General features: G+C 42.9%; 1 protein-coding gene across 7 annotated transcripts in view; it reads right to left on the bottom strand.

Annotated features, from left to right (window-relative positions):
• LOC139417254 (acyl-CoA thioesterase 7) overlaps positions 1-26,976 on the bottom strand; it is an 80,866-nt gene that overhangs the window by 12,944 nt on the left and 40,946 nt on the right. For 5 of the 7 annotated variants that reach the window (XM_071166505.1, XM_071166507.1, XM_071166508.1 and 2 more), the window contains 6 exons: positions 24,995-25,086; positions 24,776-24,890; positions 24,014-24,028; positions 23,685-23,771; positions 16,932-17,048; positions 9,474-9,658 (listed from right to left, as the gene is read on the bottom strand). In XM_071166505.1, coding sequence (XP_071022606.1) covers positions 9,474-9,658; positions 16,932-17,048; positions 23,685-23,771; positions 24,014-24,028; positions 24,776-24,890; positions 24,995-25,086 — 611 coding nt within the window. The remainder of the gene's footprint in view (positions 1-9,473; positions 9,659-16,931; positions 17,049-23,684; positions 23,772-24,013; positions 24,029-24,775; positions 24,891-24,994; positions 25,087-26,976) is intronic. The other 2 variants (XM_071166506.1, XM_071166510.1) reach the window with 1 other exon arrangement.

Here is a 26,976-nt window from a genome sequence, read left to right as displayed (position 1 = left end):
AGTGGGTCAGAAGTTTACATACACTCAATTAGTATTTGGTAGTGTTGGATTCGACATTTTGAACATTGAGATATTAAATAAATGATAGGAAAGAAGCATTGAATCAAAGGAGAAAGAGACTGGGCCTCTGTAGAAAGACAGATAGCTGTGGAATGTGTTGGAATGTGTTGGGGGACAGGAGCAGAGCAGGGGAGACAGTTGATACAGGGGAGACAGATGGACATCTGTGGATTAGATGAAGGAGGGGTTGAGGTCAGGGGGTGAGGACAGATTCCCTTAAGGGAGTAATAAGGGTTTGATATTCTGTTACCCTCTTTCTGTTGAACCATAAGATGTAAGGACTGGAGAGAAGGCGTGTCTTAAGTAGGATGTATATATCTGTGATGAAGAGAAATGTTTTGGTGTCTGAATACAGCTGTACAGAACTTTTGGGAAGAATTACACTTGGTTAAAGCTTCTCTAGTGTCCGTGAGTAATTTATTCTGAAAAATAAGAACCTAACAGTAGCATTGCCTTTAAATTGTTTAAGTTTGGTCAAACGTTTCGGTTAGCCTTCCACAAGCTTCCCAAAATACGTTGGGTGAATTGTGGCCCATTCCTCCTGACAGAGCTGGTGTAACTGAGTCAGGTTTGTAGGCCTCCTTGCTCGCACAAGCTTTTTCAGTTCTGCCCACAAATTTTCTATGGGATTGAGGTCAGGGCTTTGTGATGGCCACTCCAATACCGTGACTTTGTTGTCCTTAAGCCATTTTGCCACAAATTTGGAAGTATGCTTGGGGTCATTGTCCATTTGAAAGACCCATTTGCAACCAAGCTTTAACTTCCTGAATGATGTCTTGAGATGTTGCTTCAATATATCCACATAATTTTCCTCCCTCATGACGCCATCTATTTTGTGATTTGCACCAGTCCCTCCAGCAGCAAAGCACCCCCACATGATGCTGGGATGGTACTTCGGCTTGCAAGCCTCCCCCTTTTTCCTTCAAACATAACGATGGTCATTATGGCCAAACAGTTCTATTTTTGTTTCATTAGACCAGAGGACATTTCTCCAGAAAGTACCATCTTTGTCCCCATGTGCAGTTGCAAACCATAGTCTGGCATTTTTATGGTGGTTTTGGAGCAGTGGCTTCTTCCTTGCTGAGCAGTCTTTCGGTACTCTTGTACCGGTTTCCTCCAGCATCTTCACAAGGTCATTTGCTGTTGTTCTGGGATTGATTTGCACTTTTCGCACCAAAGTACGTTCATCTCTAGGAGACATAACGCGTCTCCTTCCTGAGCGGTATGACGGCTGCGTGGTCCCATGGTGTTTATACTTGCATACTATTGTTTGTACCGATGAACGTGGTACTTTCAGGCATTTGGAAATTTAGCCTATTAGCCTATTAGAAGCTTCTAAAGCCATGACGTAATTTTCTGGAATTTTCCAAGTTGTTTAAAGGCACAGTCAACTTAGTGTATGTAAACTTCTGACCCACTGGAATTGTGATACAGTGAATTATCAGTGAAATAATCTGTCTGTAAACAATTGTTGGAAAAATAACTTGTGTCATGCACAAAGTAAATGTCCTAACCGACTTGCCAAAACTATAGTTTGTTAACAAGAAATTTGTGGAGTGGTTGAAAAATGAGTTTTAATGATTCCAACCTAAGTGTATGTAAACTTCTGACTTCAACTGTATGTCGATGATATGAAATGGCTAGTCCTGTATGGGTAGCCATTACGTGCCTGCTGTTGCTGGGTTTCAAGGTATATACTACTAATATAGGCTACTGTAGTGTCAGAGACAAAAAGGGGTCTTGTACTGTAAGTGGTTTGTTGCGTCCATAATGGGTCAATTAGCCTCTGGCATTAGGCCTTTGTAACTGGCCTGAGAGCGACTGGGTCCTGCATAATATAACATTATCTTGAGGTTACTCAAGGATAGACACTCAGAGAGAGAGAGAGAGATAGAGAGGGAAAAATAGAGAGCAGAAAGAGACAGATTTACAGCAAAATTGCTTTGCTGTTAAAGACATCTGTACAAGATGGGGGTGGTAAGTGCTTGGATAAGAGTGTCTGCTATATGAAATAAATGTACATCTAAAAAGTAATTGAGATGATGACCATGTGACCAGCCAACTCCTGCCAACTCATCATGAACTATTAACCAATTGAAAACACCCAATCTTGGGTGAGTGCTTAAATAAAAAGTAATTGGATCTGGCAAGCAGTAAAGGTACAAGCTGGGATCCTGTGATACAAAGGGAATGTGAGCTCTGGCCAAAAGTAGTGCACTACATAGGGAATAGGGTGCCATTTCAAATGCAAGACCAGTCCCAGTACTCCCATGACCTCCCAAACCCACAGAACAGTCGTCTGCAGTCTAAAACAGGGCCTGCTCAAAATGATTTACTGTATATGCAAATAACCCTTTGGAGTTTGGGCTGCCAAAAGCAGCACAACATACCTTGAAAAGGGAGCCATTTCAGACACAGCCCCAGTACTGAGACCTACAGATCAGTTGTCTGTTAGCTGTCTAAAAGGAGGGCAGGAGAAGGCTGTAGACAGACTGAGAGGGTGGTGATGGATGCGGTGGCATAAACTTGGCACCCAGGGTGGAGGGAGGCCAGCTCAGAGGGTGCCAGAGAAATGCCAGAGGGCTCCGCTGTGTTGGCATGGCCTGTTATTGGAGCAGTCACAGGCATCAGTGACATGCCAAATGCCACCCTCGCCTGAACAGTGGCTCTAAACAGTAACTAACCAGTGAGAGAAAAATAATAGCCATCTGCACTAGTGGTATGTGGTTGGATGATGTCCTAGGTGTGGGGACCAGAAGTCCTCACGAGGATAGTAAAACAAGGAAAATTCGGACAAGTGGGGAATATTTCGCCAGGCCCAACAAGGAAAAAGGCTATTTTAGGGGTTAGGTTTAGGGTGAGGATTACAATTAGAATTAGGGTTAGGGATTGGGGGTGAGGTTTAGGTTTTGAGGTTAGGGGTAGGTTTAGGGGTTAGGGTTAAGGTTAAGCCTAAGGAAAATAGGATTTTGAATGGGAATAAATGTTTTGGTCCCCATTAGGAGAGTGTTTTTGTGTGTGTGTGTATATGTATGTGTGTTTATTTGAGATAAAGGGTGACATTTTGACTATTCAACTTAGCATTTGTTGTAGTCCAAATAGTGTTTAGTTTCAAATACACCGTGTGGCTGCACAATTAAAAGCTTCTGGAATACATGAAACAACACATTGAGTGAAAAATCTAAATCCTCCCTGTTGGCTTTTCATTCGAATCAGAGGTGGGATTCATCCCAACAACTTTCATTCCTCATTCCCTCCCTTCTAGAATCTAATACGCTATGATATGCCATCAATCCACACATCGTCAAAATTGATCTATTTTACAAGTCGACTTGTTCTCACTACCTTTGATCAGTGGACTTGACAGGGTAGAAAATATCTTTGAGAATATTATTAACCCTGAAAAAATTATTGTTTCGAAAACATTGTTGCGGTACAATCCTGACATGGGCACAGCCATTAACCGGTTGATGATCATGTTCAATGGGAGGCATCTAAAAATAATTGCAGGATGCTTCATGTGATCTAGTGGAGGTTGCCATGACAACCCTGCTTGTTTTCATGTCAAAGGGGCCAGCTGAGACTATGCCAGCTCTGTAGCGGGATGGAATGAGGCAGGGAGGGATGGAGTGAGGCAGGGAGGGATGGAGTGAGGCAGGGAGGGATGGAGGGAGGCAGGCAGGGAGGGATGGAGGGAGGCAGGGAGGGATGGAGGGAGCCAGAAAGAGGAGTAAAAACCCAGGGCTGTCAAGTCACTCTCTCCTTTTCCCCCTCCTCTTCCTCTCGCCCAATCTTTCTCTCCATCTTTATTCTCTCCCTCTCCATCTCTCTCTTTCTCTCCACCTTTCTCTTTCTCTCTCTCTCTCTCCATCTTTCCCTCCCTCTTTCTCCTCGTCTTTCTCTCCATCTCTCTCTCTCTCTCTCTCTCGCCCTCCAGCTCTCTCTCTCTCCATCACAAAATGTTTCTTAATCTCTTTGCAACCTGGCCTCAGGGAAATTTGTAGGATTTGGTATGTAAATGAGTTCCCTCCATTTAGTATGATATATTACTTGACGTTAGGTCACGTCATGAATTAAAAAGTGGTCGTACAATATCATACGAATTGGATGAAGTAACTTGTCATTCGTATTATAGTATTATACATCTTTTTCTGAAACCAGGCTACTTAGGAGGTACATTTTTAGTTAGCTGAACAAATGACAAAAGTTAGGAGAATTTACTTAAAAGGTTAGGAGAACTAATAACAAAGGTTAGGATAATTTACATAGCAGGTTAGGTGAATTAAGTTAAGGAAAAGGGTTAGGGGAAGGTTTAGCTAAAATGTTACAGTTGTTCCCAACGCGACTCCAACATGTAACCTTTGGATTGCTAGATGGTATATGCCCACCCATCCGACCCCCATCATTTTGTTTCTGTCTTAAGTAACCAGACCATTATTGCATTTGTAACGTAACATATCATACTTGGAGGTGCAAAAATCAAATGTAAAAAAGTCGATGTCTGTCCAATGAGTCCAGTCTGCTCTTTGCCCAGTATCTACTGTCCCTCCCATCTGTACAGAGAGGAGAGCCTAATACATGGGCATACCACTCCTGGCTCCATGGAAACACAACGTACTTCAGGGACACACAGTCAGTGGACTTTGACTCATTTTCACTATTTTCTTACTGTGGCCATGTTCAAGGGTACTGATGCTGAGGCTGATTCTCCCCCCTCTCCGCTCCCCTCCTCCGCCTATCCACAGACACTAGCAGCCAATCCCAACTACCCCCCCCCCCCCCCCCCCCACACACACACTCCCCCCCTCCCTGCGGAGCTAAAAATGGAAAGGCTAAAAATAGACGGCAGAGATTTTTCACTTGAGAGAGCAAAAATTACCTGCAGCCAAAAAATGTCAGGCGGAGGCCTGTCGATGGGCTATTTATAGTGTTGGAACATGTGTAATCGGTCACAACGTGACAAGTGCAATTACAGAAGGAGACGTTGACATTTGTTCAGCCAATGTTCATATTATTTTTTATAGACCCTGAGTGAACGGCAATCGAAACACTGCGTTGTGATGTTATTTCAGTACCGAGTCAACTCCACTCTTTTTGCTCAAATTGCACATGGTTCAGTGCCCTGAGTAAGAACACACAAAGGCCAGAATTCGCACACACACACACACAAACACACACACACACCAACTGTCCGTTTATTTAGTCTTTTCATGAGTTTGATGATTTTTTTGGTTTTCAGCTTATATTGTGCCAAATCCATTATGATAGCCAAGACCTAGAAAACAAAGCGCCTTCTTCCAGGAGATAGCAGATCAACCCAAAAAATGACCCATATGAATTTAGTAATGTATTTCTATTTTGACATTTCATTTCACCATCAGCTGATTGTAGTGATACACGTTACACGTTTCCTCTTGCACGTGATGCCAGCCTCTGGGGCTCAGTGGGATTGCTAGGAATAGAAATGTTCAGATCAATGGTGTACGGATGGGTACACCGTCCGTCGTTGGGGCGCTCGGCCAAGCCATCAAAAGTCTTCATTACGACCCCTCATCCCCAAAGATGTTATCTCCCTTGTTAGTACTGATTGACTGATATTGATTTATTCCTATTAGTGTATCATGAGGAATATACATAATGGGCCACTGAAATCTACAATGTTATGTTTGTTATTGTTTTTGCCAGTAATGTGATGACTCAGCACAGGAGCACTGGCAGCCTCATTTGGCCTAATTCTTAAAAGAGATGGATGTTTTTAAAAGCGTTTTAAAAGCAATCGTGCACCAGAGATTACAATCATGTTCGACGTCACTCGTCGGTCTCCCTGAAAACAAAGGCCTTGTGATCAGGATCTGAAACACCGTCTAAAATGGTAACCTAGCTGATTAATGCACAAAGGACAATGCTAAAGCCAGAGAGGTTTGTCTGAAATGGAAATGTGTGCTTACTGAGAAGGGAGACTAAAGGGAGGGGGTTCAGTTCTGTCTTTCTGATGTGGCTAGGAAGTGTCTAGGCTAGGGATGCAGTCTGTGAAGGACAGATGGTGTTCCTTTCCAAAAGGGTGGAGTGTATACTGGTGGTATTACAATCCCCTTGGCATGGTAGTAAAGGCAAGACAGAGAACGACACAGAGCAGAGTGGCTACGGATAGGTGTGTGTGTGTGTGTGTGGGGGGGTAAGCTCTGTATTACCTACAGTGCTCTAAGAAACACATCACACACACCGCCACATCAATTCATTTCCGCACTTTGCTTTTATCAAAACTAACTTGCAAGCCTTTCATCTTGCACATTTTCCATTCCAGCCTATTTTCAAAGAAACAACACAGGAAAAACCAATGTACTCCATCTGCCTTTTGCATCGTTCTGGAATTGCAGTGGCATTTGCGCATTGGCATAAAAAAATCAAAAAATGAACTTCAATTTTCTCAACAACAAAATAATATTTAAATGTATTTGGGTATATATTCCCATTCTAAATCAACCAATATGGCAGCTTAATGACTTGAAATATGTTTTACCATTTTGACACCATTGTGTCACCAGTAGGAGTAGTAACATCAATGACAATCTCTCACGGACAGACTACGTAAACATAAATGGTAATGTAGGTCTGTCATGATACCACAGGATGTGTGCGATAATGAGCAGTATTAGTTTCCCAGGTGTTAGCATCTTTTACATTTCGGAAGGGGAGGGGACATTTGGCCTGCCCCTAACTTGCCAAGAGAGAGGGTGGAGCTCTTCGTTCCGGGTTCCGATCCTCGTTTTGTCTCTTCTCTTAACACGTATGGACCCAGAACTTAATCGAGCATCTGACCAATTACGCAATACTTTAGTTCTGGGTTAACTGAGATTATACCATTTGAGAGTTACACCAATGATCCATTTTTAGGTAAAATAAGATTTTCTGAAATGGAGGCCACAGATGCTCAAATCTAACCTAATGAACCCTTTAAAAATAATTTACTAAAGTGATATGATTAATAATTTTGCTCACAATGTAAATTCCCTTCATTTAAATTGAGTAACACCAAATGACACTTTTGATCAAATTATCAATAGAATTCTCAAATGTATGACAGACTAAAAGGGTGTGATTAGCTAATACTTTTCTTTAATATAGACCCCTCCCCCAATAACAATTTGCCACTAGAGGGAACGCTAAAGATCCTTGTATATCTTTGTAATCGTTGTCATTTTCAAGGCGTTAACACCAATGACATTAAACTTCGGGACACATATGATATTTGTAAAAACAAGTTATTTTAATAGGCGTCTTCCTTTTTATTGATGATCTATACAATATATACAAGTAGTTTGTTTACTTTCTATCATAAACAAATAATAGATATCTAAATCTCAATAGATCTCAAAATCCCCGAAACATGTCACTATACAACTCTACTGGGTCACTACTGGGACAAGCAAATTGGCTTACTCTAAGTACTTTAAAGATGGAATCCGCAGAAGGGGAAAACAGCACTACAGTCCGCCCCATGGCCGTAGTTATTGTTTTGTTGACGAAGCAGAGGTGGGGAGCGTCACGCATCGAGGTAAAAATTGCAGTCCATATTGTGCTGTTCTATCGCTTGTGCAGTGACGTCAGAGGGGAAGAAAACGGTGTTTGTTGTTTGCAGTAACTTCTTTGTTGTTGTATAATATCCCAAACTGACGTGGCCGTTTCACCAATTAAGGATTCTAGCTTTAAACAATGCATAAACAGAAAGTGTTGCTGTATAAATGACTTGCAGTATGTTTTATCATTGATAAACAGACCAATGTAAACAAAAACATGTACGATGTGTAGCTATTTGGGATAGGGGGCAATATTTTCACGTCCGGATGAAAAGCGTGCCCAAAGTAAACTGCCTGTCACTCAGGCCCAGATGCTAGGATATGCATATAATTGGAATTAGATAGAAAACACTCTAAAGTTTCTAAAACTGTTAAAATTATGTCTGTGAGTATAACAGAACTGATATAGCAGGCGAAACCCCGAGGACAAACCATCCCCCCCAAAACATGTTCTCCTTACCACTGTTTTCAATGGAGAGTACTATAATTATAAGCCCAATTCCACTCAAATTGCAGTTCCCTGGGCATCCACTAGATGTTAACAATCTTTAGAAAGAGTTTCAGGCTGGTTTTTGGAAAAATGACCCAGAAATTGTAGTTTTTCTAGGTGGCTCCCATTTTAGCTGTAGTGTTTCCAAGCGCGTGGAGGAAAGCGCGTTCTTTCTTATTTATCTCCGGTAATGAACATACTATTCTCCGTCTTAAATTGTATTGTTTATTTGCGTATTAGGATACCTAAGGTTTGATTATAAACGTTGTTTGACTTGTTTGGAAAAGTTTATCAGTAACGTTTAGGATTAATTTTGTATGTATTTTGATAGAGGGAAACTGAGTGGATTATTGACTGAAGCGCGCCAGCTAAACTGAGTTTTTATGGATATAAAGAAGGACATTATTGAACAAAAGGACAATTTGTAATGTAACTGGGACCTTTTGGAGTGCCAACAGAAGAAGATCTTCAAAGGTAAGGCATATATTATATCGCTATTTCTGACTTTCGTGTCGCAACAAAATGATTTGTTATGCATTTGTGTGCTGGGCGCTGTCCTCAGATAATCGCATTGTTTGCTTTCGCCGTAAAGCCTTTTTGAAATCTGACATGGCAGCTGGATTAACAACAAGTTAAGCTTTATTTTGATGTATTGCACTTGTGATTTCATGAAAGTTTAATATTTATAGTAATTTAATTTGAATTTGGCGCTCTGCCGTTTCACCGGATGTTGTTGAGGTGTCCCGCTAGCGGCACGCCTTTCCCAAACAGGTTTAAAGTGTTTTTCATGGTTGCAAAGGCGAGGGACGCAAATGCTACTGCAATTCAAGAATGACCCTTTTAGCTCCTTAGATGTACTGCCACACTCTCCTGGGCACGTATTCATTAAGCGTCTCAAACAGGAGTGCTGATTTATGATCAGTTTCGCCTTATAGATCACAATGAATAAGATTACAAGGATAGGGGGCACTTGATCCTAGATCAGTACTCCTACTGTAGAGACGCTTTATGAATACAGGCACTGGACTTGTTGGCTGAAAGTCTTCAATTAGTGTGCTCAACTAAATTGGTCACTTACACAAGACAATGCATATTCAGTTTGCAGCTGTGGGCTGAAATTCTCCTGGCTGCCCACAAACACAATCTTAGCCCATTGGAAATTCATGAATTGCATTTCAATTTACTTTCTGAACAGACTGAATTTCAAACGGAATTGACTCCAACCCTGCTGTTTGGTGTCTACCATAGAAATATAATTCCTAGAACATAATTCTATATCTATGGTAGGCACCAAGCAATGGGGTTGGAGTCAATTGACTTTTCTAAGAATTATATTTATACGGTACCTTCATAGGGGGGATGGATAGAGGCTTGCCCTGCTTGTCCAGGGAGATGTAGGTGAAGAAGGCTGTGACGGCCCGATACTTCCCCTTCTCAGCCTCTATCAGAGGATCGGCGTCCACAAACACCTCGATCTCCATAGACTTGTTACTGGCGAATGTCGCCCTCCCCGAGACAGTTACCACACAGCCTGGGGACGAAGAGGGAACATTTCATCAATGGACCCTATAACATAACAGGAATACTGCAGCATGCAATTACCACATATAGCAAATTTGACGTGATATCTACATAAATAATCGCCACCTCCTTGTGGACAATTTTCAAAGGGAAGTTGAGACATCTCGTGGCTAGAGGATTTGTCAGTATTACAGCAATTTAAGCCATGCTGTGCATTACTATAAGTAAAATGTTGCCAATGGTGTGACAATAATAGTCCGAGTTGGCTAAAGTACGGGGTTCTGGAAGTGAATTAGACCTCTGAACCTGTGTTCCGGTTCAGATTTGCGAGAGATTAAAGTCAAACTATGAGTAGGCACAGGAATTACAAGTCGAAGGTTCCAAGATGCCAGGCAACAGTTTAGAATTTGGCTTTGCAAGACCGAAAAACCTCAACACTGGCTTCGTCACATGTTTATTACAAAGTCATTCAATGACTTGTACAACACAATATCTGTTGCCTGTGCCTCTGAGTGAAAGGTTTCATGCAAAGAATGAACAAATCTTTATTTATAAGCACTGAACAACTCAACTTTTTTAATGTTCCATCCACCCAGGGATTAATTAAGACTTATTTGTTTTTCATCCTTGTTCACTTTTATCTCAGCCAACCATGTTTAACAACTACAAAGTGCTCACAGCAGCATATCCTCCGGCACAAGACGACAACTAAGTGTGAATTTACATCTGGTTGGTTTTTGCTAATGGTCTTTGTTGAGAACATAGACACGGAATATAATCGGTGCTGTAAAAAAAAAAAACGTTATTGGTTGACCACTTTATGGTGTATTAAGAAGAAAAATGTAGTTTTTATTGTTCAAAGTCATTCTTTTTTAATGAACATTTCAATGCATCTGCAACATGGCTGCATTCAAAATAACTCATCAAATGTGCAAAACCTAGGCCCATTCACAATAAAACTGAACGGAAAACATACAAAAAATGTGGACGTGAACCTGAAAGGCCAAACAGGCAGTATATCTAGAAAGTACATCTGCCGCTGGCACTGAGACCAGAGACTTTGCACAGACGTGCGTCAACCGTGCCAGGAAACACACTCGTCATCCAAAGTTTCCCTCTCACGTCTGCTCGCTTTGATCTTATCAACTCTGGATCTCATCACAATTTCACCTCTTTTATTTTTCCATTACACTCGGCCAGATGAGAGATACAGCCTTACGAGACATGCCTCTCCTTGTAATGCCTGAACTACTGAAAATACAGTCTATACAGTCAGGGGGGTTCAACTCGGCACCACGAGTTCTGATGGTTTTTGCTTTGGGTCTAGTACTGGTCTCAAGTGGTAAACACACTCATCCTAGATCTTTCAAATGGTCCTGATTCTAGTCTGTACAAAAACAGTGAGACAAACACAAAAGTAGTCCAGTAATAGCCCAATGAAACCCTTCAACCCCCTAAGATCAATGTCCGCGCCCCTGCAGAAATCGAATTAGCGTCATAAAAACATCCCCGTCAAAATCTCTCTGTTTAAAGTTAGAGATATCTGCGTCTCAATCCACCGCATCCGCCGAAGTAACAGTTCCGCATCTGGGGTGAAAGGTCACAGAGTTAAGAGTGGTGTTTGTCAGACCATGACACAACACGAAAATCGGCCTCCTCACAAAATTGTCTGTAGCGCCCAAACAGTTTAGCCTAAACACGAATATGACCCCTATGTGTGAAGGTGAGACTCTCATGAACACGTACATGTCGGTTGTAGGCCTCACAAGACTCGTCTCAAGGTCCCCCGGTACCAGTCTACAAAATGAATGGCAGTATATATGGAGACTGTTTAGTGACAACAATAAGAGGTTAAATACATGTACAAAAAAATATATAATAATAATGTTTCCGGATCTTTCTTATATCGCTCAGATATAGGATAGACACTTCAGAACAAACTTCCTTTAGATTTTTTGGGGAGAGACTATCTGTTGTTCCATGTAGTGAATTTGTTATTCAATGCGCTTGTATAACATCAAATACTTTTTAATATATATTTTTTTATAATTCAAGGGGTGTTCAAATTCTAAATCAAATAGCAAAATAATCCTTGGTACGACCTTTTTAAAACAATTCCATACAAGCCCTCAGTCCAGCCTCTCTCAGCCTATTGCGGACAGTCTGAGCACTGATGGAGGGATTGTGCGTTCCTGGTGTAACTCAGGCAGTTGTTGTTGCCATCCTGCACCTGTCCCGCAGGTGTGATGTTCGAATGTACCGATCCTGTGCAGGTGTTGTTACACATGGTCTGCCACTGCGAGGACGATCAGCTGTCCGTCCTGCCTCCCTGTAGCGCTGTCTTAGGCATCTCACAGTGCGGACATTGCAATTTATTGCCCTGGCCACATCTGCAGTCCTCAAAGGCACATTTACGCAGATGAGCAGGGACCCTGGGCATCTTTCTTTTGGTGTTTTTCAGAGTCAGTAGAAAGGCCTCTTTAGTGTCCTAAGTTTTCATAACTATGATCTTAATTGCCTACCGTCTGTAAGCTGTTAGTGTCTTAACGACTGTTCCACTGGTTCATTAATTGTTAATGGTTCATTGAACAAGCATGGGAAACAGTGTTAAAACCCTTTACAATGAAGATCTGTGAAGGTATTTGGATTTTTACTAATTATTTTTGAAAGACAGGGCCCTGAAAAAGGGACGTTTCTTTTTTTGCTGAGTTTAGCTTAGTAGTACCCCCAGCCCCGGTTTAGACAGGATTTAGACTCTTATGGGATTAAAACATTAGTTTCCATTTACGGAGAAAAGTAGGTTGGAGTCTCGGCGCTGTGTGGAAGAGTGCACTGCTACTTGTTTAAAGACTTCCTCCAGTCATTTTCAAACTTTTACTGTTGAAAAGCAATATCCCAAGTATGAATACAGTAAAGTACACAAACAAAAGGGTAAAACAAATGTTTAAGCAAAATAGTGTTTTTTAGACACAACTGCAAACCAGGAGTAAGGCATTCAGGGAGTTGGTCTGATGGGAATCCCTGATGTCATCGCCCCCCCCTCTTGCTTGAGGAACAATAGAGGAGCAATAGAGAAACAAACAGGAAAGGCCCCACTTATGATGTCATGATTTACCTGGACTGCCTATTGAGATTAGCCTTTTGTTACATATATCAGGTGTTAAATGAGGTGAAAAGGCAACTGGGGGGGCACATTAAGGGCTCAGTCAAACCATGTGATACATGGTAGTGAGAGTGATCTTTAAATCCACCATTTACCTTATTGAATTTGATCTGTCTTCCCTATGCGGCCTCTCTCTCTCTCTCTCTCTCTCTCTCTCTCTCTCTCTCGCTCTCTCTCCCCGACACATTCAGGGTGATGGATGAGGTGCAGAGAAACAAATTGAACCGCTGCCTCAAACTCCTCTACAGCCGCAAAACAGACTGCCAGATGGGATACATCAGACCAGGAAACTGACTACGTAGAGAACAAGTCACTTACTCTCACCCATCTCCCATCTCCTGCTAGGAAGGTAAGCCTGCATGCCCCCACGTGTCAAGGGAATATTCACCTAAAATCTTCAGGTGTCATATACTGCTCATGGCATTTCAAAATGAGCAGGTAACGCATACATCGCAAGTAACACATATATATTCACAGCCTTGACACTGACATAGTAAAAAATACAAGATCATTCCCGCTACAAACATTTGAGTATTATGGTGTTTTTGCAACGGAGTTCAAGTGCTGTTTTGCGGACCAAAAACATTGTACACCATAAGTCAAAGTCCTGTATAAACACATCATTAATTGTGTGGGTGCAGAGAGTAGGCCAAGGGAACATGTGTTGGACATTGGTGGGACCACCCACAACTCATAGACCAATCAGCTGAAAGCTGCCGCTTTCAAAGCATGTCGGTTTATACAGTCTTTTTCCATCCCCGATAAGCGGAAACACCCCCCCTACCTTGTGTGGGTTGACAGGTTGAAGAGATGACCAGCATTCTGTGCTGAACCACGACATATTCCTGATGCACTAGCATCCTGTTTGACTCTCCCGTATTGTCAATGTTCTCTAAAAAGACAAACGGTTGCATCCTGTGTGTGTATTCACCGGTGCGTGTATTCAACAGCGATCACACGGCCCGAACGCATTGGTTTACGCAAGATGCTGCCAAGGCAGCTGAGTCAGTGACAGTATTGATTGCGTTTTTGTCTGAGGTGTCTATCTGAGAGGTCTAAGTGGGTCTGTCCACTCTTGATGGATGAGATGCAGAGAGGCACCATTATCGACTACACTCTCTTAATGCTAACAGACCACATACCTCTATGGTGGTCTCCTACTGATCCCTACATGGTGGGATGGGAACACCGTGCTGGATGACAACCATAACACTGGCATTACTGGAATAAATACAGCACTGTGTATCTGGATCATGTCATAACACAACAACTTTAGTGCTCATTGCTCAGCCTCTAACGGCTACGTTTTTCCAAATCTTGGCAAGAAATTCAGACAATTGCTTGGCTTCTAAGGGCTAGTACTTACCACATAACCAACTGTCAACTCCTTCATCCATGAAATCAAAATGGTATTTATTTTACTAGGCAAGTCAGTTAAGAACAAATTCTTATTTACAATGACAGCCTACTGGGGAACAGTGGGTGAACTTCCTTGTTCAGGGGCAGAATGACAGATTTTTACCTTGTCAGCTCGGGGATTCGATCCAAGCAACCTTCCGGTTACTGGCCCAACGCTCTAACCACCTGCCTTCTCTCATCAAATGCACCTCATCAAGTAACATGGCTTCCATGAGATACAGTGGGGCAAAAAAGTATTTAGTCAGCCACCAATTGTGCAAGTTCTCCCACTTAAAAAGATGAGAGAGGCCGGTAATTTTCATCATAGGTACACTTCAACTATGACAGACAAAAGGAGGGGAAAAAATCCAGAAAATCACATTGTAGGATTTTTAATGAATTTATTTGCAAATTATGGGGGAAAATAAGTATTTGGTCAATAAAAAAAGTTTATCTCAATACTTTGTTATATACCCTTTGTTGGCAATGACAAAGGTCAAACGTTTTCTGTAAGTCTTCACAAGGTTTTCACACACTGTTGCTGGTATTTTGGCCCATTCCTCCATGCAGATCTCCTCTAGAGCAGTGATGTTTTGGGGCTGTTGCTGGGCAACATGGACTTTCAACTCCCTCCAAAGATTTTCTATGGGGTTGAGATCTGGAGACTGGCTAGGCCACTCCAGGACCTTGAAATGCTTCTTACGAAGCCACTCCTTCGTTGCCCAGGCGGTGTGTTTGGGATCATTGTCATGCTGAAAGACCCAGCCACGTTTCATCTTCAATGCCCTTGCTGATGGAAGGAGGTTTTCACTCAAAATCTCACGATACATGGCCCCATTAATTTTTTCCTTTACACGGATCAGTCGTCCTGGTCCCTTTGCAGAAAAACAGCCCCAAAGCATGATGTTTCCACCCCCATGCTTCACAGTGGGTATGGTGTTCTTTGGATGCAACTCAGCATTCTTTGTCCTCCAAACACGACGAGTTGAGTTTTTACAAAAAAGTTATATTTTGGTTTCATCTGACCATATGACATTCTCCCAATCTTCTTCTGGATCATCCAAATGCTCTCTAGCAAACTTCAGACGGGCCTGGACATGTACTGGCTTAAGCAGGGGGACACGTCTGGCACTGCAGGATTTGAGCCCCTGGCGGCATAGTGTGTTACTAATGGTAGGCTTTGTTACTTTGGTCCCAGCTCTCTGCAGGTCATTCACTAGGTCCCCCCGTGTGGTTCTGGGATTTTTGCTCACCGTTCTTGTGATCATTTTGACCCCACGGGGTGAGATCTTGCGTGGAGCCCCAGATCGAGGGAGATTATCAGTGGTCTTGTATGTCTTCCATTTCCTAATAATTGCTCCCACAGTTGATTTCTTCAAACCAAGCTGCTTACCTATTACAGATTCAGTCTTCCCAGCCTGGTGCAAGTCTACAATTTTGTTTCTGGTGTCATTTGACAGCCCTTTGGTCTTGGCCATAGTGGAGTTTGGAGTGTGACTGTTTGAGGTTGTGGACAGGTGTCTTTTATACTGATAACAAGTTCAAACAGGTGCCATTAATACAGGTAACGAGTGGAGGATAGAGGAGCCTCTTAAAGAAGAAGTTACAGGTCTGTGAGAGCCATAAATCTTGCTTGTTTGTAGGTGACCAAATACTTATTTTCCACCATAATTTGCAAATAAATTAATTCAAAATCCTACAATGTGATTTTCTGGAATTTTTTTCTCTCTTTTTTTTCTCTTTTGTCTGTCATAGTTGAAGTGTACCTATGATGAAAATTACAGGCCTCTCTCATCTTTTTAAGTGGGAAAACTTGCACAATTGGTGGCTGACTAAATACTTTTTTGCCCCACTGTACATGATGAAGAAACTTTTGTTGAGAACAAAACCCATCTCTAAAAGCATGAGCCTGTACAACTAAACAACCAAATAAACCCTGGAATGATAACACCGGCGATGGTTTTATAGGTTTCAAGTTAAACACGGTTTATTAAAGATTCACAAATTGTAAAAGCTCTGTCAAGTTCACATCACACAGATAGACTATGGCAGGTCTGGAGTTTCAGATGGGTAATTGCTGTTGAGCCAAGACTGTGACATGGCATATGGGTCAACGGTGTCATGGAATGGCTCTAGCAGAGAATAGATTATTCACTGTATTGACATCCAGGTAAGGAAACAGGAAGTAATGGATTGCCATCAATGATTTATATCCTCGCACTAGAGAAATAAGCAATATTAGCCTAGCCAGGAATAATGTAAATGGGAAATAAGGTAAAAAACAAAAGTGGCTGGTATTGATAAGCTCAAATGTGACACAGGTTAGCTAATCCACATGCAACATGCTGCTTGTCAAAGGTTGAAAAATGAAGGCAGTTGAATTTGACACATTCTCAGGTAATGGTGTGTTCTGAAGCTGTTAATCATCAGTTAGCAGGTTAGCCTACACTAGAAGGAGCGCCATGAAAGTAGCTGGGACGTACTGTACCGTTGCACCACAGCAGTCATGCTAGCAAACGTGTGAATAAATAAAATATATTTAATATAAAGCTGTAAGTAAATCTCCAATCAAGTGAATTACCTGTAATTATGCAGTATGTACTGTATATTATTTAGTATTGACACATTTTGTTCTACATTGCTTGTAGTAAATCGGAGGGGACCAAGGACTAAGATCTGAGGGACACCCGTACGGACAACAGTCCGTTTACTATTTCCATACCTTTCATGATCTTGCGATGGAAGTTGATGGCATCCACAGAGGCGGTGACTATGTTGGTCTTGCAGTGTCGGGCCGCCACGATTCCGGCCACCTCGTCCATCAGTTTCATTGTCACACCTGGGGAGACCAGATAGCATGTGACTCCTATGTTGTCATTAAATCAAATCTTTCCTCTAATATAATTTCCCCCACAGTATATCAATAAAAGTATTCTGTCTTTCATATTCGGCATTGATCAGTTTCAGGGCCATAAGAACACGACCTACTTTGCAGTCTATTTTTCAGACTATTTAATCACTTTTCCCCCCTTTTTCACAATGTATTGACAATTAGCTCATGAAGAGGAGGCACTAGGAATGTCAAAATGGAAGACTGGCATTGGGCCTAGTAAGAAAATGGAACAACTGCATTTGTTTCAGTCCATTCTAATCAAATGCATGATCTCTGATATCGATTTGGAGCCTCAAAATCAGTGGTGCGCATCTCGGTTGCATAGACAGAGAGAGCGAGAGAGAAAGTGAAAAAGAGAGAGAGAAAGTGAAAAAGAGAGAGAGAAAGTGAAAAAGAGAGAGAGCGATAGAGAAAGAGAGAGATGTACAGCAAAATAGAGAGTTAGGAGGGGTTGTACTGTACATCCATCGCTGATGATGATGCCAGATTTCTGTCGGCTGAGAGTGCACCGAGATAAGGGGAAGGGGGATGGATTTCCTGTGTGGAGACAGGATGTGATGTATGAGGGCTGACAGACTGTCCAATCATGCCCTTCATGGCCACAGCCAGAGATTGATGCCGACCAGAGGTGTCAGCGCTGACAGGAAGATAGTAAACGCTGCAGAACTCTTGATTCGTTCCCCCTGTGCCAGAGAGCTCTATGACAATAAATTGCCTATTCACACCTACTGATGCACAGACCTAGACACGCATACCCACGAACACACAGACACACACACACAGTTCTGATGAAGACCTAATTACAACGATCAGAACTTCAAGATTGTATCTTGCAATCAGAATTTATTACGTAGCCTGGCTCAACATGAGAAGTGAGACGGCACAGCTCATTTTCTCTGCGAAGTACCAGACATTTAGACGAGGCCAAATGTAGTCATTATGCTGGTAGCATCTTAAGTGCTGGGAAAGCTGCAAAGCCACATTTGAGATTGCTTATGTAATACAGTACCAGACATGAATGCCCGTCACTCTCAATGCTTCTCTTGCTGAGGAAACGTAAGCACGGGGTTCTAGGATAGTAGCCATAAGATAGAAACATGCACACATCCAGTGGCTTTGAGCAGGTGCTGGAGATCAAAGAGAGCTATAAGTTCAGCAAAAATACAAAGATACGTTTTTGCTCACTATGATCTATGCTACAACTTTGAGGCGTGGGTATGTTAAAGCTGAGAGAACTCATTTTATGAGGTTGATACTTCTAGCAGCCTGCTGACGTGCTGCAGTGTGCTTTAACTGGCCTGCATGAGGTTGCACGTTGCACAGACATACTGTAGATAGTCATGAATGGGGCTTAATGGTCGTTTTGGAATGGTAAAAAAAGATGAATGTTGCAAGTGTTGAGCCTATAGGCAACACGGCTACCTCCAAATTGTATACTAGACCAGTGCTATGGCTCTGGAATAGGTTTGATGGCATACAGGTGTGAAAGTAACCAATTTTTTCAATTATATTTAACCTTTATTGAACCAGGAAGTCCCATTGAGGAAGGACATCTTTATCAAGGGAGACCTGACTAAGAAGGGGCCTCAATACATGCCGTAAAAACAGACAGTATGTGGGAGGCCATTTACAGGGGAGGCAATCGCATCCTTTACGTTCTCACCTCCCTCATCTTCACAATGGAAGACAGCAGGAAGCTGCCCTCTGGAAAAAAAATGTCCCTGCCCGGCTTCCTTATTTCCCTTGTTTCTCCCATTTGATGTGGTTGTGCATCTAAAAAGGTGACAGCAGTCAGCGTGCTCTCAGTGTGTGGACAGGGGAAGTTATTATCCATCGGTGTAGGCTTATTGTCAATGACCGTGTGTGTGATGAAGCATCATGAGACACTGCATTGTTTTTTTCCCCCTCTCAGCCCCACGTGAAAATTGATGGGATCTCACCTCGGATTGAATTTTCCGAGTCTAGGGAAATGCCACTAGCATATATTCAGGAGCTGTCGGAAATCGTGTCTGTGCATGCAGCCGCCCTGCTGCTGCTGCTACCACTTCCTAGAGACCCTCTTGCGAGCCATTAATCAGAACTGAATGTAAACAGAACTGGATGTAAACCAGAACAAACTTAGTGTTTTTCTCTCAAAATACGCACTGTTTATTTTCCTACATGCATTGGTGCCTTTGGCTTTAGGCAATGAAGTCTCTCTCTGCCTTTATTCAACATTTATTAGAACGTTACAGTCCTGGAAATGACAGTGTTATCAAGGAATTCAAAATGGCGAAGTCAAATCTGTTGGAGTCGAGAGATGCTGCAAATGGGATTATACGCTGTATATGACAGTTTAATGTCATGGTGTTTGTTATTCCCTGGTATTTCTTCCTACGCCGAAATATATCTAATGTGCTAACACTATATTATGTTATCACTAATGCTAATGGCTAACACTATGTTATCACTAATGCTAATGGCTAACACTAGCACCTCCCATCGTTTAGCTTGAAAAAGCCCTGCGCCTGGAGACACATCATGAGTTTATACCTCCTCTCCAAACCAACCGACAGGAAATATCTTTCAAATGGAGAGAAAACCCATCTACAATGAAAAGGGAAAGGAAAGGGGGATACCTAGTCAGTTGCACAAGTGAATGCATACAACCGAAATATGTCTTCCGCATTTAACCCAACCCCTTTGAATCAGAGAGGTGCAGGGGCTGCCTTAATCGATGTCCACGTCATCGGCGCCCGGCAAGCAGTTGTTGTTGGGGGTTAACTGCCTTGCTCAAGGGAGGGAATGTGTAAGAGGTCAGTGTCTCGACTGTATATTTCAAAATATGGCAACAGACGAGAAGGGGGACGGAGCTTGTTGAGATACGACTGGCCTCTCTTTGGATTGACCCCCGACTAGGGCTGTGGAGGTCACAACATTTTGTCAGCTGGTGATTGTCAAGCAAATAACTGCCGGTCTCACGGTAATTGACACCGTTAATTAACATAAACACATTTAGCATCTCCTGGCTTCTACACATAGCCTACAAGCCACTGATGTAGACCTTTGGAACATCTACATTTTAAAAAAGTCTAATAAATCCATATAGCCTGCACCTTCACAATGAATCCATTATTTATTTTAGACAGGTCTAAAGAAACATGATATGAAGAAAATGTAGTCTATTTCAGAAGAACGGAATAGCATACTCTGAGTTGAAACCCAGGCTTTAGGATAACAAAGGGAGATCTGGGCAGCGCCAAGGTGCTCGCTCGTCTCCCATCAGCCGTGCCCACATTCATGGCCTCCCCAGGATGCTTAGTTATAAAAAAAAAACACAGCACTCCCCTACGGACGGGGGTAAATAAAATCTCTCTCTCACTCTTTCTCTCTCTCTGTGTTTCTCGTTCTCTCCGCAGCGAGTGCTATAATCAAATGGCTCAACCTGCCTCCTAATGAGGTGTTACCATAGAAACAGGTCCCGTTAATGTTTTCGCAAGTAGCTCCCGAGGTCCTGAAAAGCCACATATTTTATGTATATTTGTCTTCTGTTTTAGAGTTTGCAGCTGTTTCCTGCATAAACAACTTCCCACTGGGCACAGATAACAAGTGGGTGCTGAATTCTACAAATAGCAAGTGGGCGCTGTCATGGTTACCATAAAAATTGCTTCGGCTGATCAAGGGCTGGCAGGAAACAGTGTCACGATACTAGAAATGGCTTCAAAGTTTCAGTGGGATAAGGAGAGCAAAAAGGAGGGACAAACAACGCTTGGATAGATGTGTTAACAGTGATTTGACCAACAAACATATACATATATACTATTGGTTTATTTACGTTCTGAAAATTTAAGAGACACTTTTATAACAGACAGACTGACTCTAGCACTCAAGCAAGCCAAGGCTGGTGTTAAGTTGATTAACACTTACAGTAAATGACAGTGTGTGTGTGTGTGTGTGTGTGTGTGCACCCGTCATGTTGGTGATGCGGCAGGTCAATGTGTTTTGTTAGTTTCTGTATCAGCTTGAATTGAAGCAGAATTGAATTGAATTGATTGATAAGCACACACACCCACACAAATATATATACACACACACACACACACACACACACACACACACACACACACACACACACACACACACACACACACACACACACACACACACACACACACACACACACACACACACACACACCATGGCCCCGTTAGACGGCAGGACTACATCTGATTGATGAATGCTCCAACATGCCAAACAATTCTGAAATTAAACGACAAAACCTTTGAATCACTCATGTTTTTTCCATTCATCTGTCTATTGTTTAATCACTGTCATGATCTCAAAGCCTGTTGCAGTCAACAGCTGTTTCCATGGAAACACGTGGAAAGCTTCCTAACAACACAAGGAGAGAGCTAGTGAGAGAGAGAGAGAGAGAGAGAGTGTGAGTGAGTGAGTGAGTGAGTGAGTGAGTGAGTGAGTGAGTGAGTGAGTGAGTGAGTGAGTGAGTGAGTGAGAGAGAGAGAGAGAGAGAGAGAGAGAGAGAGAGAGAGAGAGAGAGAATGAATGATCGTTGCCAGGGAGCGATATCCTCTTTCTTTCCTCACACCAGCTGAGTTAGCCCTCAAGGAACATTGGATTGGTCTGAACATGGGCTAGAGAAGAAATGTTCACCTTATTTACACCAGTCCATCTCTTTTAAACCTCTGAGGTTGGGAGTGAATGGATACACACTTTGGCGAAACAGAGAAAGGGAATTCAGCAGCACTCTAGTGTGGAGAGTCCAGGCTATGCACTGCAGATGGAAGTTGTTCTTAAGCACAGGATCAGCTTCCCCTACCCAATTCCTAACTTAATCCATTAGCTGATCTAAGATCAGCATCTAGGTCTAGGGGCGGTGTCCGCCTACCCAGAAAAACCTTTTGATGAGGCACTTGTCCTTGACCATGTAAACTGTGGCTGTGACATCCAGTTTGGCTGTGAGGGGGAGACACAGTCACGGCTCCCTGGGCTGGCCTAGTTTGAAGGACTTCTGAAGTCCAGACTCCACTCTGTCATGGATGGACCCCTTAGGCCCCCCTCTCACTGCCTGAGAGCCTTGTGCTCCCATCCATCTATTCACTTTCACTGAAATCAATGGTGATTCATCTGCCCTGGACTCATCTCCTGAGTCATTAGAAATCAGTCATTAAAGATGCTGCGCAATCAAAATATATATATATATATTTTTTTAGATAGTTAATTTAAATACTGTGTTTTAATAGTTTATTTTGTTCAGAAAGCAACAAGATTCTTCAGACAAAAACATACACACACACACACACACACACACACACACACACACACACACACACACACACACAGAAACACACACGTACAGTCCTACACATACACACACTCACTCCCACACACACACACACACACACACACACACAAACACACACACACACACACACACACACACACACACACACACACACACACACACACACACACACACACACACACACACACACACACACACACACACTGCATTCCAAGGCTCTCCTAGCACAGTACTAACTTTAAAACCCTGCATCAGGCATTGGCTTCAACCACTGTACTATTCAACCCTGCAGGCAAGCTTATTGGTATTCCCAACAGCACTCCATAGGACCATCCCCGGCCTGTCTAGCATGGAAATCCTGCCAGAGATATGATGAAAGAGAAAACCTTCATTATATGAAAAGAGGGAGGGAGGGAGAAAGCGAGAGGGGTAAAATGGCCCACGAGGACTTTAGCTGTGTATGATGAGCGATCGATAACTGGCGGCCTGGGAACCTTGTTGCTCCTCATCTGTGATGTGCTCATTACCACAAGAATGGCCATCAGAGAGAAATACAGATCAGCGCACGGGAAAAGTTCTGTGTTTACCTTCTACAGATGGCCGGAGATGGTGTTGAATATCAGATTTTACAGATACTGGGCAAAACAACAAAAAAACCTGCATTCACTTGCAGTCCTTTGAAGTTTCAATCTCTTTAAGCAGCAGCAGATTTGAAAAGGTCTGAATGATCGTTAACGTGACACAGTGATAATGTGTCAGGTCAATGTTGTTGTTGTGCGACAATATTACATTTCGCTACAGAGGGAACGAAGAAATAAACAAAAAGGAGGAGAGAGAAAGAGAGACAAGGGAAGAAAGGAAATGATACATAACAGCAGAGAGAAGAGAGAGAGAGAGAGTACAGAGACGTGGGGGGCAGAGAGAGGGGGAAGACACAGTTAAGAGGCTGATGTGAAATGTCTGACTTTTTAATTTGGACCCACTGAGGAATGTGTCCAATTAAGAGGCAAATGAGGAACAAGCGGCGGTGGCCATTTAGAATGCAGTTTGTGCCCTTTTCATGCTTCCCTCCTCGCTCACATGGAGTGGCTCATTAAGGACGCTATGCAGAGAACGCTGCTGAGGATGCTAGCACTGTCGTGATTACATAAGACCTCCTGGCTGGATGCTGCTGCCTCTCTGTCTCTCCCTTCCTTACTCTCTATCCGGAATGTACAAACCATTTCAAACTCTGTTGAATGACACACACACACGAGAAGTGATCGAGCGGATTTACTCACCTCCGTGTACGAAGCCATGCAGCGTGCAGTCTGAAGGCCCCACCAGATGGATCAGACTGGACTGGCTAAAGCCGACCGTATAGGGCTCTGCAACGCACACACACACACACACACGCGCACACACACGCACACACAGACAGAAAAAAACAGGGTTGAAATATAAGTATTGAGACAGTTAAATGGCCTCGGTATTACTCAAATAAATCAGGGAATAACCAGGAATACTTTGCGAAGCGTTCAAGGATGGAACAATTCCATCCATCCATCCCAATATCTCTGTGCTGACATGCATGCAGTCTTTAGTCTTTTAAAAATCCATACCGACGTACCTTTTGTTGTTCTGTCTGCAGCAGGTCAAACGAACCAGGAAAATCAAAATTAGATGGAGAAAGAAAAACAACATGCTATTTTACCCACTATTTTACTGTCAGATCAGCTGTTCACCAGTAATACACACACTATCGAAATTATACCATACTTTGTACTACTTCGGTTTAAGCTGGCACTTCAACTGATCTTTACTGATTTACTAGGGTAAGAGTGATTTATGTGCTAAAAATGTATACTTTCCGGCGCCTACATCAAATACAACTGGTAACTACTTTGTGACGAGAAAGGCAGAAGCACCATGGCCAAACCAACTGAGCCATCACCCTTTTACATTCATTTAGTTTACAACTAGAGGGAATTCAAACACGGTTCTCAAACACAGCAATTTTACATTTTTGTCATTGACCAGATGCTCTAGAGCAACTTACAGGCGCAATTAGGGCTAAGTGCCTTGCTCAAGGACACATGCACAGATTTTCACCCAGTGGGCTTGGTGATTCAAACCAGCAACCTTTGCATGAGTCCCTTTTTACTAACCCAAAGCTTTTAACCCCAAGGCTAAACATACTTGCTTCTAATGGGTGATATCTACACTACTGCTCCGATTTAGACATAGGGTGTGTGCCCTCTATCTAATTCTATCTTTGCCATTATGGCAAACGTGCCCTCTATCCAACCCTTACGGTTTAGATCGTATGGAGGAGATAAATCCCATAAGTCCTAGAGGTCAGAGGTCAGCAATAGGGGTAAGTGGTGTTTACCCGGGGCAGACACAGGCATGAGCAGCTCTCCGTTCCTCTCCTTCGTCTCTAGTCTCTCCATCTTCTGAGCTTCGTAGCGCTTCTTCCCCTCCTCCTCCTGCCCCGGGCTGGCATACTAGAAGGGACACATGCACGGTAACCATCATGTGAGGGAAATGCTGAACTAACCATAGATCCGTGTCTAGGGTCAACTTCATCCTCCTCTGTGCATTGACCCACCTTGATGGGAGGCACCTCTGTGACATTGTCCACGTCTTCCAGAGAGAAGGGGACATACCAGAGCGCAGCCCGGTTGGTCATCTTCGTAGCCCCTGTGAAAGTGAACATGAGTTTACTATGACATAGCATTTCATGCCCCCCCCCAGTTCTTCAAACATTTGCAGCGACTGAAAGGTGCAATCAGCAATTTGACATTATCAAACACAATATCAACAATAAGACTCAAATCTGCCAAGAAAGCCTATTGGCTCTTTTCAATTAGCACCCTCCTTGTGGAAGGAAGCGTTAGTGATTTGTTTGTCAATGTTGATATCTCTAAGCAGGAAGTCACCCCGTTGTGTGTGAGGATGTCATATTGCTGAGTCCACTTTTAAAAATAGCAAGGACATGCCGCTACCAACATATGATAGAAATAACGAGAGACTCCTTCAAATGATATGACATCTATGAATTCAGTGTTTGACTGCTAGTAAAGGCTAGCACTACAGCAACCTTTTTTGGTGGTGTAATTTTTACCCCCTTTTTTCTCCCCAATTTCATGATTACAATTTTGTCTCATCCGTGCAACTCCCCAACGGTCTCAGGAGAGGCGAAGGTCAAGTCATGCGTCCCCCCATGACCCGCCAAGCCGTGCTTCTAAACACCGGCCAGATGCACCAATGTGTCGAAGAAAACACAGTTCAACTGACCACTGAAGTCAGCCTGCATGTGCCCGGCCCGCCACGAGGAGTCGCTAGAGCACGATGAGCCAAGTAAAGCCCCCTCCCCCGGCCAAACCCTCCCCTGGCCAAACCCTCCCCTAACACAGACAACGCTGGGCCAATTGTGCACTGCCCAATGGGAGTTGTGACACAGCCTGGGATTGAAACCCAGGCTGTAGTGACGCCGCAGCACTGTGATGCAGTGCCTTAGAGCGCTGCGCCACTCAAGAGGCCCACTACAGCAACCTTTGTAAATTCTTTGGCTGAATGTCAGTTTCCTTCCCTTTCCTGGTATTTTTGCGTAAACAAATGTGGCATTTGCTGAAAGTGAGACAACACTTGTCTTCTTTCAAAACATGAACAGAGGAAATCTATGAGACTCTGCAGAAACCTTGTTTCATCCCAAGTATGACCAAACCCTATGTGACCTGCACAGCCAGGGTCCCCAAATCCCATTGGTTGAAATGAAACCAGCGAGAAATGAATGAGAAAGTTAAGTGCGTCGATCTCTCAAGTGTCTCGACACAAAAATATTCAGGTATCAAATTGCACCGCTTCCCGTCGTCAGGCAGTGGCGTTGTCATGGCGATATCAGCTCCTTCTTGACGAGGTATTTTCAGTTCTTCGCTGACTAACTGCGAGCATGTTTTTGTGTGTGTGTGTGTGTGGTGGGGGGGGGGGGGGGACTTTTTGTTGTACACAATGGATGCACAGAGGAAAGTGTAGGTGAGGTATGCAAAGATCAAGAAAACCCACTCTTCATATCACATCGCTCCTGGCCATGCAACCTAATTAACTCAGGTCGGAATTCAATCCGATCAGGGAACACATATGCAGAGTGCAACAGAAGAGCAGAATGTATTTTGGGTTATTAACATCATTATTGATTACCTTTATATGTAGCACTTTGAGCGTAACGTTTGAAAAGCGCTTTACCCATGAAGTTGATCATTATCCTTACTGCGTTATCAGGGGCACGTGAACACCCGTGCAATAAAAAACAGGACGTCTTAGCAGAAGCAAGGGTACATTGACATACAGGGAGGCTTCATTATTATCACCCAGACTGTTGTCATGACGACCTCCCAATTGCATAGTGATGTCATATGTGATCTGTCCAGATATAGACAGCATAGATATGAACTGTGCTGCATATTGTGCACTACATCACACTGAAACAAATGATGTTCTACTAATTCCCATCATCTTATATACTGAATAAAAATATAAACGCAACATGTAAAGGTCCCATGTTTCACGAGCTGAAATAAAAGATCCCTG

This window comes from Oncorhynchus clarkii, chromosome 9 (genome assembly GCF_045791955.1).
Source record: "Oncorhynchus clarkii lewisi isolate Uvic-CL-2024 chromosome 9, UVic_Ocla_1.0, whole genome shotgun sequence".
Lineage (NCBI taxonomy): Eukaryota > Metazoa > Chordata > Actinopteri > Salmoniformes > Salmonidae > Oncorhynchus > Oncorhynchus clarkii.
This window is presented reverse-complemented; position numbering and strand designations above follow the sequence as displayed.